Source organism: Corvus kubaryi, unplaced genomic scaffold, assembly GCF_017639235.1.
Source record: "Corvus kubaryi isolate FWS band 111438036 unplaced genomic scaffold, C.kubaryi_AGA036_p1.0 split3-73, whole genome shotgun sequence".
NCBI lineage: Eukaryota > Metazoa > Chordata > Aves > Passeriformes > Corvidae > Corvus > Corvus kubaryi.
Window position 1 is genome coordinate 29,122,270 of NW_024582091.1, and position 15,937 is coordinate 29,138,206.

Consider the following 15,937-nt stretch of genomic DNA (forward strand, 5'->3'; position numbering starts at 1 on the left):
GTTTTCTTGATTTTTCTGATGATCTGATCACTCGTTTTAAGGCAATTTATGAGCCTTTGCTTAAGTTTGAATTTCAGAGTAGTACATGGATATAGCTTTCTCCTGTGCTTTTTTGTTCACAGGACAGCTGTCAGAAATTTTTTGAGGAAACCTTTCTCAGCAGAAAATATTGAAATTAAAATCTCTTTGGGCTTTCATTAGTTCTGTGACTTCGAGTTCTCCCTCTGTTATTAAATCAAAATTCTAATCTCTTCAGTTTTTCAGTTCCTTCAAGTGCTAAACCTTGTTTTGGGGGGTTTTGTGTTTCCTATTGCTAATATGGTATTTCAGCTATATCTACATAATGATAAATAATCACCTTCTCTTAAACTCCGAGCATGGTAATTGGTCTAACATCTATCACAGAGATATTAGCTTGCCGAACACAGAATTATTCTCAAGCCTTTTCCTCAGCCCCAGGAGTCAGAATTGTTCACTTTTAGTAGCCTCTCCCTCTATTTGCAGCTGTCATGTGCATTGCTGTGACTGCTTATGCAGAGTGGGGGATAAAGAAATTGAGACTTGAAATTAAACAATACTGAGTGATTGTTAAGCTCATGTTCTGGTTCCTCCTTTGTACACCTCTGGTCAGTATGGGTTTGATCCACTTGATGTATTTATTTTACTGTGCTAATTGCAAGAATTTTGCAATTAAACCTGAATTTTATGCTCAAGACACAAACAGGAATTGAAGGATTTACTTATCCAGTCTGGCTGAAGGCTAACCAGAAGTGCAGACTTCCCTTTTCCTGCACTGCTTCAGCTTTTCTTATTGGCTTTTTGGAGTTCTCTCTACAAAGGGCAGAGTTTATTTTTCACATAGGTTCTAATATTAGCCTAATTCCTGCAGCTACCATTGAGAAAGAGAGTTTTATCCACAATTGCAGACACATGGTGTACAGAGACTGGTAAAATCTTTCTCAGAGCCATCTTAACTTCTAACCAATACCTTCAGGTACTCTCAGTCTGTTGTCACAGGACTACCAGATCCATGCCTTAAATTCTTATTCATAGGCTGGACTACTGGATGAATTAGTAGCAGGTTGGCCAGTTTTATTGGAAACAAAAGTGGAGGATGTTGGGCTCTGCATGGGCATGATTAACCTTCAAAATTATGACAAACTAGCAAAAAGCCTCTTGCTTCTTATAAATATTATCAACAACATTTAAACAAAATTAACTTACAGGTCACCAGGACAATTGTTTGGAGATTCCAGCCTTCCCCCTGATCGTACATGGTGTACAACTTCTGTATTGGAGAAACCTGGATATGGCTGTTGACCCAAAGTTAATGTTTCCCACACTAGTACTCCAAAAGCCCTAAGAAACACCATGAAAAAAGAGAAAAATTAATAACCATAGTTATATAACCATAATGAAATCTCCCTATTAACAGTTAGATCATGCCTAACCAAAGAGTAAGACTCAGAAAAATTAGGAGTAAGAGGACTTAATTTGGTTTTGTCCCTAAGCCAGCCTCTGGAATAGCTAAAATAAATAATAGTGTGTAGAACTGAGACACTTTCCCAGACTCACTGAGATGCAGATCAGAAGACACTGAGTGTCCATATCTTCTCCGGGCAACACTCCAGCTGAGCATGTCCTCATATAAACAAGTGTTTAGAAATCTCTAGAGGTGTGGTTTAAAATGGAGAGAGACAAGTTCTGAGCACCACTTGTGGAGCAATCAGCACCTCATTTGGTTTGGCACAGAGTACTAAACTACTTTCTTAGATAAGTGCAAGAGTAGCAGTCAAATAGATGGGTGCAGGAGCTGGGGACTTGGAAAAGACCTGTGGGCTAAGTACCTGTGGCCACTAAAATCTAAACTTGTGTGAATATCCATGGACATTCATGGATCTGATTTAGTCTGGGGATTTTTTTCTATGTCTCCTGACAGCGGGTCTCTGCTTCTTCACCATAAACTCAAAGCCACTCAAATACACTTTTAGCAAACCTCCACAGCAAAGTATTGTGACCTTCCCCTGATGATGCTGCAAAGTCTGGTCTTTGAAGTAAAGAAGTCTCTAGAAGAGGGTGAAACTGCAAGGGCAAAGTATTTGGCTGTAGGAAGGAAATGTCAATAAGCCTAATGGAAAGCAACATGGAACAGCATGCAGGCAGTCAATTCACTGCCCAATCAAGCAAAAATCACATTGTGTGCCTGGTATAATTGTAAAATTGTTTGAGTGACACTACTTCCTTCCCGCCAGAATCCAAAGCTAGAGCTCAAAGCATAAAGAAATATATCTATGAAATATACTTTGTGGTATAAATAATTTGTGGTAATAAAATTTCTCATTAGATCCTTAAAATTTTGCTTAGGAGGAAATCTGCTCAAGCCTAAAAATTATTAGAGATGACAACATACAACCCTGTAATTTCTCCTATAAACCAATATTTTCTTGCTGTGGGATTTAGTATGGTTATCTCCACAGCTGTGTGGCTCCTGTAACTCACCAGACATCAGAGTGACTTGTAAAGACACCATCAATAAGGCTTTCAGGAGCCATCCATCTGACAGGGAGTAGACCCTCTCCTCTTTTCCTGTAATAATCATTTTTATAGATATCTCTGGCAAGTCCAAAATCACCGATCTTTACTATCCGGGATGAGCTCTCATATTCCTTCTCTGACACAAGGCAGTTGCGAGCAGCCAAGTCCCTGATTTGTAAGGCAGAGAAAAGAGGATGGAGTTACCATTGCAGAGTAATTCAGGTCTATATGTCACCTGGTTCAACACTCTCTTCAGAGCAGTGCCAACCCCAAATTTGGATCAAGTAATTTAGGGTCTCACCCAGTTAGGTTTGGCATATCTTCAAGACTGGAGATGACACAGCCCCTCTGGACAACCTGTTTCAGTGATTGATCTTGGATGTTGTGAACAATATTATCTAATTTCCTTTTCTGTAAGTTGTGCCTGTTGCTTCTCATCTTTTCCCTGTACCTCTCTGAGAAAAGTCTGGCTCTGTGTCCTCTAAAGCTACCCATTAGGCAGACAAAGACAGTACATGAATCTTGCCCTTCTCTCTGTTGCACAGGGTAAGATTCTTGTCTAGGGTGCAGTAAGTCCTTGGTTCAGATCTTAGAGTAGCCCACCATTTTGTGAGAGAACTGTGAGTGATATTTAGCAGAAAAGCATAGCATTAGATTTTACTCCAGTGCTCTCTCCTTTCTTGTTCCATTGTGACTTCTTTCTAGACATTTTTTCCTGGGTAAGATAATCAGTCCTGATACTGTGGGTAAACCTGGGAGGACTAAGGAAATAAGTTCTGTACCTGTGTATAAAATGCATTTTCTCTAAATAGACACAGCCTTTGCAAACATCCAAACATATATCCAAGAGGTCAGTGACTCTCAGTAAAGGGCTCTGGAGCTACAAGAAAGAAAGACAGAAGTTAGCTATGTCTTCCAACTTTACCAACTCAGAATGACAACCTCCCTATGCAAGATTTCCCCATCGAAATGTATACGATTTTTCCAAAACAGTCAAAGTACAGGTGCAAAATCTCTGTATGTCAATGGAGTGAATGCTAATTTGAAGCAGGGTAAATTGCCAAATCACTGCACTGTAAGGAATATGCAAATGATATCATCCTGCTTGATTTGCAGCTAAGAATACCCTAGGGTCTTCAGAATTGTGGAAGAAATGGGACCTTGAAAATTTCCTCCCACTATCAGATCAGGTTTGTTTGTTGCTATATAAATCAGTGTAATATGTTATTCTAGTAGAACACGTGTATATGCATTTCAGTAGGATTCAATACTGACTGTGGATTTGATCTGATTAAGTAAATGAACAATACAATTGCTATAATGCTATAAAATTTCATTGTTGAGTCCTTTTGACCTCCAGTCCTACCATCCATATTCCTAATCTGCACACTAACTAGAGAGAAATTTACTTGAAGTTGTTTATTCTTTGTTCTTTTCTCTTCTTTCCTTCTAAAGAATTCAAGGACACAGGCACAAGGATAGTAAATTCTTATATGCTTGGACTATGCTTCTCACATAAAGGATACTGTTGTTATTCAAAGACAAAAAAAGACCTCTATGATGCCTAGTAGACCACATACATGACCATCATTATTTATTATCACTTTCAAAGGGACAGTTTATGATTTTCACAGTGAGAAATCCAGCCGACATCTCATGACTGAAACCACAATTTTGGTCAGTGATCTAATGACATTCAATCTCCTTCACAGCATCACTGAATGCAAGTCAGCACCCAACACTGAGGTCCCAGGGTATTAAGGAAAATCCAGGTCAGACCTTGCAAGTACAGAAACAGCTGAACATCAGCATAGGCTTTTAGAAAGGGAAAAACTGAGAAATTGTGGGCAGTTAAGGTTAAAAATGTGAGTCTCATGTTCTTTACCTTTTTCTTCCTGGCTCCTCGTAAATAGCCAAGTAGATCCCCTCCTTCCATCAGCTCCAGTATAAGATACTGAGGTTCATTTAAAAGACACACACCAAGTAACTTCAGAATATGGGGATGATCAAATTTACTAAAGAGAAGGAAACAACTGTAAGATTACATATGAGAAATCCAGCTGGTTGATAGCTAATGGAGTGTTTATAGTTGCAAGCAATGAATGAGCAGTTTGGCCTTTACAATCCTGCCTCTATGAACAACATGATTCAGTAGCTCACAGTGCCTGGATTTGCTCAGTCATGGGGAGAGTTCAGGGACATCCTTCCAAAACACAGGCTTACACTGTCTTTGACAGGCACTTTAATGCATGCACACTTCATCATTTTTCCAGGAAGAAAAGAAACGTAGTCAAATGGCAATTTCTTCTAGGAATAAGAAGCTTCGTCACCTGTACATTGAAGGTGTCTATATTATTTTAATAGAGTATTTTTACTACTATATTCACAGTAGAATGGCTGATTCAGAGACATACACAAAGGCAAAAGCACAAGGTGCAATATACTATTTTCACAGTTCAGAGGGGAACAGTTTTTCACAGTACATTTTCAAAAGAAACAAAATACATATGAGGAATACTTCTAAGTATACTAGCAATTGTCTCTGTGTGTCTAAGACAGGGATTACCACAGAGAAATCGGTACTCTCAGTACTGCAAGTATTCTTTGAAGAATGAAGAATATTTATTGCCTCTGTCAGTGCCTGCATTTTTTCAATCACTTCACTTGTGTTAGAAAATGGTTTTCCCTTCTCACTGCTGTGTGAAAGCACTTGCACAAGCAGTCAGAGAAACTTAACTCTATTGGGAGAATTGATGGTGTCCAAAATGCTGTCAAATGCGGCAGTGTAAACAAACAAATAAGAGAGGGACAATTTCCTTCTAATCTCTTTCAGTTCACCTAATCTCATGTGTGGGCATAGACTCTTGCAAAAAGTGTGATTTAGAATTTGACAGTTCCCCCCTGGCCCCTAGCACACACCTCTCAATCAGACAAACTTTGGCACTTTCAGGAACAAAAAGAGGGGAAGGAGCACCTGGCACTTTCCTTGCACCCAGTGCAGACCTTTCTTCACTGAACTGTCATTCCTTACTTCCCAAGGGGAAGACACAAGAATTTCCTACATGTATTTGCACACAAATGACTCACCAATAACCAATATCAAATGACTTTTTGAAATAGAGGCAACTCAATTTTCCCTTTGCTGCATAGCAATAAGAAGGAACAAATAGTTCTGGCTTAACTGAGCCAGCATGCATAATATTACAATCCAAATTTTAATGAACATCCAAAAAGGTAAGCAAAATAAAAGTTGCTCTTATGTATCTTATCTGTTTGTAAGTACTCAGATGCAATTTTTCTCCTTTCTACCCTTTTTTTCATTTGTGAGACCTTATAGATGAACATCAAGTAAAATCATTAAACCCTCCATGAGGTAATTAAATAATTCTTTTTTTATATTAAAATATGAAATATTCAAATAATACAAAATATACATTGTTGTTGTTGTTGCTGTTTTTGCTGTTGTTTAATGACTACTGAGATTATAATACTGAAATTTTCTGTTCTCTTAATTTCTGATTCATTATATTGGTGTACATATGGGCCCATATCAGTGTTTACATTTAAATGCAAAAATATTTCAATTATGTACTCTTCCAAGATTTCTGGGTTTGGATTATTATCTGCAACAAGAATTGGGGGAGCTTCAGAAACTTTAACTATGGCTTCATATAATTTCCATACTACACAGGAAAAAAAAAGACTTTAACTGGGTTTATGACTGCTAGGTAGACTAAAGATAGATTATAAGGAGTTTACATACAACTCTTACTCTTTGTCATTAATTTGCATTTTAATGACATGGTTGAATTTTGGTTTTAACAAGCCTTTTACCTCATTCAGTTACAGTGTGTCAAAAAGGGCAAAAAATGCAAGATTTTTTTTTAATGTGTAACAAAAAAAAAGAATGCTGCAGAAATCAATTTCAAATTTAATAACACCATGTTTTCTGTGCAGAAATAAATCTTTCATTTTTAAAAAAATTGCTTCTACTTCTGCACTCATGAGATAAAGTCAAAGTGCAAAAGTGAATCTGAAAACTAAACTACGCTCTCAATCTTATGCCACCAGCTGAAAATTTCAGTTGAACTTCTACTTATTTCTGGGGACACTCTAGAAAACCAGATTTCTAGCTGAAACACAAACCTTATTATGTGAAATTCTTGCACTGGTGACAGATGCATAATTTAACACTACCTCAATAGAAGAGGCATGTGGCAGCCCCTAGTGGCACACTTTAAAAAATATTTTCCACTGTAAATTGTAACTTTAAAGCATCAGTTTGGTCTGATTTGTTTCTTTCAGTAAAACAGGATTAGCCAAATGATGTCCAACTGCCTTTAGTAACTAACTTGGTTTTAGAGGAGCAAAGATACTGAAACACACCGGTACAAACCCAAATAAATCCATGATATGAGCATACTGAACTTGCAGTCTATAGCTTAAATTTTGCTTATCAGATTTATGGCTTTAGTTCCATGATATTCATCAGTAGTGATTTACTGGTTTGGCAGATACACAAGGACACCCCAAAAATGCCAGGAAAGTGCTGCTTTCGTTCCTCTGGAAGGCCAGCACCCTCACACCAGCTTTGAAGGGTGCCCAGCGACAAAGCTGTCCCTACCTCATTAAGTGTGCCTCCTTCAAGAATTCACTCTTCTCATGGTCTGTCGCACCCTTCTTCAAAGTCTATTCAACAGAAAGCAGAAGTGTAGTAATACTTTGGCCATCATCACCATTATCACATGGCACTTAAGTAAAACAATCAGACATAGATGTGGCCTTAAATACATATTATTTTTTACAAATCACTACAAGGCTAAATGTTAAGAGATTTGCAAGAAACACTGCAAGGAAATACCCAGATCAGCCATTTATCATTTCTCAGGTAAAACCTCTGAGACAGATCTCTCTGCCCATCCCATTCTCTTGCCAAAGAAATACACAGCTGTGATTACCTTGACTGCTACTTTGGATTCTCCACTTCCATCTGCCAGGATATCTACTGCAGTCCCTTCATATACCTCTCCAAATGCTCCACTTCCTAACAATTTGTGTAAGTTGAGTTTGTCCCGAGGGAAAGCTGGCAGTGATTCAATTTCTGCTTGAGAAGGAAGAGTGCTACAAAACAGCAATACTAGTCACTTGTTCATACCTAAGGATGTCTGAAATTTTATTAAAATTCTTCTTCAAATGAAGCTGGTACTATTTGTCTCATCAGGTACATTTAAGGGGAGCTCAGGTGAGGCCTGGATGTTTTGGAAGTTATTGGAAAACACCAGGTCTTCTTCCTTCCCTGTGCACTTGTGTTTCTTGCCAGAGTGACATGAAGGATGGGCTGGGGGCGATCCAGGCAGGGCTGTGTGCCAGGGGGGCAACATGGCAAGGCATCCTTTGGAGCAGACCTGCCCTGCAGCACACATGCAGCCCTTAACTCTACCTTGAGGTTTTAGGGATGAGTGCCCTAAGGAAAACTGGTCCAGGGAAGACCTCTTAGATGTTTTTGTCCTGAAAATACATTTGCTCTGACGACATACCGTACAGCATAACAGGCATTGGCTAGTCCCACTGTCTCAGCCATCTCCCTGAGTCGAGCTAGTTCTTTATCTTCCTTGATAAACACTATTTGTCCAGGCAAGGCCCGTTTTCCAGATTTCAGTCTTCGCTTCCATGCTGGAATAGGAAAGGAGGCCATTAGCTGCTTCACTTTGAGAGCACCCCAGTGTGTGAGCAGGCTGAAAGGCTGCAGGTTTTATGTTATTCTGTTCAACATCACCTCCCAACAGCTCATGTAAGTAAGAAATTTTTATCTGGCCATTTTTTTCCCACAAAACACAGACAACTGTTCATTGAGCTGAGAACTCAGTCAGGTATCCATTTCTGTGTGTGACAAGACTCCAGGGAAAGGATGAGGAATGAGAGGATAGGACCATCACATGTGGGCATTTGCATCTCAGGGTAATCATTACAGCCTTTCTTCAGGGACAAAGCTTAAGTGAAAGAAAATGGGACCCTTTTGTGAATAAATGTAGTACCAAACTTGAGAATTGTAAGGTACAAGGATACACACAAGCATTAGAGTTCCTTAAGCACTCCGGTGCTCTCCCTGCACGTAACCAACAGCAAGAAATGCCTGAGGATGGAGTGAATTTCTATCCTGTCCTTGATACCAAAAATATAATCAGCCATCTCTAGAGCCTCAAAGAATGAGAATATACAAATTCCTGCCAGTTCCCATCCTAGGGGTTGTTCAGCATTTCCCTAAATCTGGAGGCCAACCATTTCCCACCTTCTGAACTGCCTTTCACTGAGGCCTGGCAAACCAAGGGTAAACAAAAAACTCAGTCACATACCAAAACCAAATAGCATGATCACAGCCAAACACAGCACAACAACTCCAATCACAGAAGCAATGGCAATGATGGTGCCCATGGAGATCATATTATCTGTTAAAGAGAAAGGGAGAATTGCTTAATTACTGTGTATGCCTGCAATGTCAATCCCACAGAGAGGAGCACACCTGAGACAACCCTTCAGCTACCTGCTATGTAAAAGCCTTCCACTGCACAAAGCTCTCTTGTAGGCTATATGTGGATGTGCATTTGGTCAGACTAATCCTTCTCCCCCAGACCTGGGCCATTCCTCTAGTAATGACCTAATGTATATGCAGAAATAGAAAATGCTGATCTGTTTGGCTGCTCAAGGTGGGATTTCCAAAAGCACCCACAAAGCGTAAGTCTAACACTCTGGCTGAAGGCAAGAAGTAATTCTGATATCTTTACCCAGTGTGTGAGCTTGCCTGTTTTCAAGAATCACATCATAAAGCAGAGTGGCAGAACCACAGAGACAAACTGGTATAAATGAGCAGAAGCATTTTTTCAGGCCCACTGTTCTGAGCAAAAGAGCCTGGATGACCACTACCAGCAGGAGTCACCATATAAACATCACCATTTATTACTCTACCTTTGGAGGAATATTGTTATTAAAATAGCCAGTTTCTGTTCATAAATTGGTATGACTATATAGAATAACAAGGAAAAGACTAACAGAATACAGAAGTGTGATGTTGTATTGTCCACTGATTCATTTATTAAATGCCCTTCACATTGTTCCCCCCTCACGTTCCCCTGCTCCTAGCCCTGGCCACTCCCTCGGGTCCTCCCTATTGGTTCCTGTTCCCCAACTCCGCCCATGTACCGCCCCTGAGATCTGACAAAACCCCCCTGCACCCAGATCACAAGGGCTCTCTGCCTCTGGGGATTGCTGGGACAAGATGTAAGATTAGAGATCTTCTTAAACCTTCATGGAGAGACCCTTCTCGCCTCCTTTGCCATCACTGGTTGTAGGGCTGATAGCTGCCAGAGCAAAAACCGCGGGGCCGTCCGAAATGGACTACGGGAGGGTGACCATGGTCATACTGCCCCTAAGCAGCCCCACTGAGCTCTCAGGAAAGCTGCAGCCTGCTAAACTAAACCTAGCATTACAACACAGAAGTACAAGACATACCTTCACTCAAAATTATATCCACACTGATGTCACTGTATTCACCAAGTCCTAGCACATTTGCAGCTGCTGCTCTGAACTGGAAAGTTCCTTTTACGTTCTTGGCCTTCCATGTGCAAATACTGCCACAAGAGCCATTGTAAACCACCTCCCACGTGGACTTCACATCGCTGCTGTTGCCAGACTGTTTCCTGCAACATGTGCAGCACGACACAGGAATGTCATTAATGCCACGAGGGTAGTTTGCTACTTTACCCTCCCTCCATTTTTTGCTTCAGTTCCATGGTTTTCACAGCATTTCTCTGCCTGCAGGAAAGCTCAATCTGGTCATGGGATTTTGGCTACAGAGAAGAAGATTGTGTCATGCCATTTCAGCAGTGCTAAGAATCAAACATCTTTATCTTGGCATTGTAAATGAAATACTAGAACATTTTAGACATGAAAACTGTTTGGTATATGCCTGATTCACCTGTTTCAGTATATGCCTCACAGCCAAGACTTCAAAACTTTCTTATTTAGCTTCCTGAAAATAAAAAAAACCCACCATTTATTTTTTTTTCTGCTGTGTTTGATCTTTTTGCTCTCCCAGACCCAGAGTAATTCAGTGTCTCTTGTGAATCAGGTTTCACAAGCTAAACAGGAAGCAAGTCATTGGCAGGGAAGATACCATTCTTTAGCTAGCCACTTTCCCATAGTATCTGCTGACTGCTGGGTATATTTCTTCATTTCCCCATTGGACTGAGATTGACTGCTCACAATAAATTCAGAGCTGATTATTCACCAACCAAAATAAGACCATGTACTTAAACTTGAAAGGCCGTATCTGAAATATCATTTCATGTCACACAACACCGTAATACATCATGTGAAATGACCTTCATGAGCATGTCACTCATTCTCCCAACACGCTATAATGAAGAAAAAAAGGCAAAAACTTTTAAAACAGAAAGACATGGGAAAACAATATGTTCATGTCCTTGGTGTGTCCATGTTGCCACTAGAGCTGTAGGGAAATGGAGGTTGCTTAAAAGGGTTAGGCAAACACTTTCTAGAATGCTGTACAACTGACCTAACATTTTTCTACCTGATGTGAAATTCAGTCAAAAATATCTGCATGTGTACATTCCAACTGCAAGAGAAAATCTTATTTCATTAAAAGACCACCTCAATGATGCATTATGATTCCAGAGACTAATAAGAAGCTAGAGTCTGGAGAACAGAGCAGCTAATGCACAGCCCTGGCACAGGCCAAGGGACTGACCTTTCCTTACCCATCTGCAAAACGCCAGGTACAGACTGTCTGTTGACATATCAAAATTATTGTTTTCTCAGAGCATGCGGGTCAGTGCTCCTGCATGCTCACAGAACTGTAGGAAGCTTACAGCACTGGGAAAATATGTCTGGGTGAAAACTTATACAGGTAAAGCATTTCCTGCTCCAGAGTGCTGTCGTCCTCAGCTTTCATAAGCAGAGAGAAAGACATAATGGCTGAGTTTAGAAAATTGCTTCCCTCCATCAGTAATGACTTCAAACAATCACTGGAATATCTCAGAAGATGGACTTTCCTAATTTTTAAATAATACATTAATTAAGCTTTGCACGGACTGCTTTAAAGAAATCTCTCCAGAGTCACGGTCAAAAAATTAGAATTTCAAAGTCACTGCCCACAGCAACATACTCTAACCTGCCCAGTCAGCCCTTCCAATGCCAGTGCAGAAATAAGTGTGAGCTGGCACTCTAGTGCGACATGTATAGCCCAGGCAATCAGTATGTGATGACAGAGCACTTTAAAAATTATACAGTCATCCCACGTGGAAGGGAATATTTTATTTCTGGCAAAGTTACAACACCTTCTTTGAGTCCTCTGAACACCAATATATTTATACATATATTTTAGCCAAAAATACATACTACATGTAAGCTGAGATTGGTGGTTTGAAATTATCTCTAGATCTTCTAATTCACTGACATATATCCAAATATATAATTGTATTTCAAGATGGCTCTGAAAATGTTGTTAGTGTATATTTCCTTCTATGTTTTCCCGGAATTTCTGGAAATTATGGGTACTTGATTTATCTAGGAAAGAGATCCCAATGGCAAGGGCCTTTTGCATCGTATATTTCATTCTTCCCATCGGAGCCAACCTGAAAACCCCTGCACAGCCGGGTTTTTTCTGGGCTGCTACCTATGGGAAGAGTGCATCATGCATTGCTTACCTGCTTTCTAAGACGTAGTAGTTCAGTTTGCTTCCATTGTCATCAGCCTTTTCCCACTGTAGAGAGTTTTTAGAGTCTTCTGCTTTTTTAGGAGCTCCTGGCTTACTGGGAACACCAGCTTAAGCCAAGCAGGGGAAGAAACAGAACCCTTAAAATGTATTTGTAGCATGACAAAGGGCTAACAGATACAGAGAAAAATCTGATGTGCACATGGGTGTTTACACATACAAAAGGGAGGAGGATCTACATTAACAATCCTCATAGAGAATGAATCCTTGGCCTTTTCTTTGTGATAGATAAATTCCAAAATTTTTACTCACATGCAGCTTTTCACCAGTAATGAGTTCATTTGCATTATAGGCGTTTCATTTCAATTCCCCTCACTCTTTCCTCTGCTCCACTTGGAAATGAACCCCATTTCTTTCCCCCTATTACTTTTGAAGGTATGGTATTGTGTTATCCATTTTTCAAACACACAGAACAGAACTATTGGGTCTTAGTGTAAGAAAGTTGCCTGCTAAATTCTAGAAAGTATTACATTTAATATTCACAACCTGAAAATAGTCTTAAAATCTTGTTATCCTGCATTAAGTTCTTACCTGTAGTTTTAAAGCTTGTTGAAGAGGAAGTGCTTTTCACTCCTGTAACATAAACTACTGTTACTCTTACAAAGTAGTTGGTCCAAGGAAGAGTTCCTGTGAGGTTGCACGTGTAAACAAGATTTCCTGTGCACAAAGTGTTTGCAGGAGAAAACCAGTCACTTTTTGTTGGCCACTAGGAAAATAAAATATCATTATGGTCAACTTTCTTGCTCTGCTGAAAGTGTGTCACAGTTCTGTTCCTGGGTGGATTAACTACTTTGCCACCTCTTAATATCATAGTGGAAATCTGACGCAGGTGCTGTTTCAACCATGGGACTTTGTCCTCTCAGAGACCAAGGACATAAACCCTAATTTTCTTCTTTGTTTTCAGGAGACCTACAAGCCTTGGCAGTAACAAAGAACAACAGATTAAGTGCCTGCTTTACGCAGCCAAAAGGAGCCTTCCCCTTATATTTCTGGATCATCATGACATGCCCATGAGTTCAGCTTGCCATGATGCAATTGAAAGGAGGTGGGTTAGTGGAATTGTGATGTGACATTTGTTTTAGGCCAGGGAAATGTTTGGTGTAGGCCTAATGAATCTGATTCTCTATAGTAAAGAATCTGCATGATCCAGTTTAGCTCATGACTTTTTGTGCGTCCAGTGGTTCAAGCGTTGAAGTCTGAAGTTTCCACGCATGCTGCTCTCACTGCAGCACTTACTTCCTACTCCTTGGATCCGGTCTTCTCTCCGACATTTTCTCCTAACCTCTATCACAGCAAAATAAAATCCAGATACTAGGCTGTATCTAATATTTATTGCTGAAAACCCTTTTCTTCTTTTTGTTGTGCAAGGCAGACATAGGATTTGCAACTGCAAACCCAGTTGGGGCAGGGCAGTGAGGAAACAGGGATAGGACTGCTGAAACAGGAGACTCAGGCGGAATTCTGGTGAGGTCATCCAGGATGTCCTTTGGCACTATGGAGTACTAAATGCTACAGCTGCACTCCTCCTTGTTCCTGGCAAACACTGACTCCATCCTGCCCCTGCTGAGCAGCTAAGACTGACATCACCATGCCCAAATTATCCACTGAGACTCTTCATGTACATCCTGCCACCCACCCTGTCCTGCTTACCAGGACAGGGTAGGTTAAAGTTTCTCTGATCTGAAAAAAACCCACCCCAAAATTTAGAGGTATTTTTACCTTACGCAGCTCAAACCAGAAGCTGGTTTCATTGACGTGCAGAGGAGCTCTCCATTCTAGCTGGAAACTGGTATTTCTGGGAATTATGTTGATAGGTGCAGGTGGAGTCTCAAAAGTTTTTGCAATGACAGGGACACTTTCAGAAAACCAGTTCTCATCAGGATGAAAAGCAAGAACCTAGTAAGGAACGGATGAACTGTACAACACCAGAGCAGTTGGAAAGGCAGCTTTGCTTTAGCAACACCACGTGTTTGGAAGACTAACTTTTCGAACAAGACAGTATTCAGGCAATACAGATATAGCTGTAGAAAGATTTTGAGCCTCATAGCTGCAGGGTTATACACCTTCAGGCTGAAAGTTTGTATCCAGGAGTACCCTTCATCAGAGACTCTTCTTAGTTTCTCATCTCAGCTTTCTACCAAGTCCCTTCTCTGTCTAGACCTTTTTAAAATGCCACACACTCTTACACAGACATGCAGATGTCACACCGCATGTTAGGCAGTGTTTTAGAACCACAGAAACACAAAGCCGAGAGGTGCCTCAGCACATTGCTTTTCACTAAGCCACAGGCAAATATAACCTGTGTTTGGGTATGCATACTTGCATACACACATACAGGTATTTAGGTATGTGTGTGTATATATGTTCCCCATTATACCATCCAAATCATTAACAAAAGCCCAAAGTCAAATTAATACCTACAGATCCCCTCCTGCCATCATCTGAATGTTCTCCCAACTGTGTAAATCACTTTATTTTTGATACCCAGTGCACATTCTGCAGACATGTTTACTTGGTTACTTTTGAAAATGTCACTCTGATCATAGACCTGCTGTCCAAATACATCATTTACTACTTTTTTTTAAGCCTTCATCTGTAAAGGGTGAAGCAGTACATTTTGTTCTTATGAATCCACATTGGACACTTTTGTCTGCTTTACAGAAGAGCAGTCTAAAGATTTTCAGGTTGAATAAACCAGTAAAACTACTTGCTATTATACCTTGAATAAATTATTTGTTCCAGGATGGAGCCCACTGACAGACCAGGCAAGCATCCCATTTGAAAATTCACTTTTTCGTAAAGGTGTTGCTGGGACAGGAGGCAATAAATTGACAGAGATTTGATAGCGGATGGATTCAAGAGGTCCATTTGGCTCCAGAGATTCACTCCAAGATATGTTGATGGTGGTGTCAGATAAAACTAATGTTTTAATAGTGTCAACTGCCTCTGGTACTGAAACAGAAGGAAAAATTAATTGCCCTCTTAGAGAAGTCAAAAAATGTAACCAAGGAAAGAAAAGAAGATTATAAATGTATGAATATTATTCATTTACAGGACTGAAACTCTACACATGTAAAACTCATGTTCTTGTATAGTCAGTCACCTGCAGAGAAGTTCAAAATATTTTTAGTATCTTCTTGGCTGTCCTACCACGCAAGCAGACAAAAAACCCCAACAACAACAGAAAAACAGCTGCTCTCATATACCTCTACATTTATAGTCATATCACTGAATTCCTGCATTCTCTTAGTTTCCTAATCAGGGTCTCAGATGTGAGTTTACTATGGTGCTTACTTGGATATACACACACACAAAAAATAATACCTGCACTATTCCAATTGGAAAGTCTTTTCTTGAACAGAAAAGTATGAAGGAAGAAAATCCAAAATTAAGCGTTATTTCCGATAATTTACAATTTTGCTTAGAAATACACAGTTTGGCTGAGCTGCATATGGAAGAAACTGGGTTGCTGGTCAGATGTCCATACCAGCTGATTATTCACTAGTTGTTCTGGAAAAATCAACCCTTCCTTTGAAGCTTTAAGATCACAGACTTTGTAATGGTATATGGTATGTCCCTACTCTGCATAAAAAAATTCTTTATTTCCTATGG

The 15,937-nt window shown here is 39.9% G+C and overlaps 1 protein-coding gene across 1 annotated transcript in view; it reads right to left on the reverse strand.

Moving 5' to 3' along the window:
* ROS1 (ROS proto-oncogene 1, receptor tyrosine kinase) overlaps positions 1-15,937 on the reverse strand; it is a 71,894-nt gene that overhangs the window by 15,436 nt on the left and 40,521 nt on the right. Inside the window, exons 30-42 of the mRNA XM_042017300.1 lie at positions 15,045-15,277; positions 14,045-14,221; positions 12,857-13,031; positions 12,258-12,375; positions 10,042-10,229; positions 8,889-8,981; positions 8,073-8,208; positions 7,494-7,656; positions 7,160-7,224; positions 4,421-4,550; positions 3,318-3,415; positions 2,500-2,703; positions 1,225-1,359 (exon numbers count right to left, since the gene is read on the reverse strand). Of these exons, the coding sequence (XP_041873234.1) occupies positions 1,225-1,359; positions 2,500-2,703; positions 3,318-3,415; positions 4,421-4,550; positions 7,160-7,224; positions 7,494-7,656; positions 8,073-8,208; positions 8,889-8,981; positions 10,042-10,229; positions 12,258-12,375; positions 12,857-13,031; positions 14,045-14,221; positions 15,045-15,277 (1,915 nt within the window). The remainder of the gene's footprint in view (positions 1-1,224; positions 1,360-2,499; positions 2,704-3,317; positions 3,416-4,420; positions 4,551-7,159; positions 7,225-7,493; positions 7,657-8,072; positions 8,209-8,888; positions 8,982-10,041; positions 10,230-12,257; positions 12,376-12,856; positions 13,032-14,044; positions 14,222-15,044; positions 15,278-15,937) is intronic.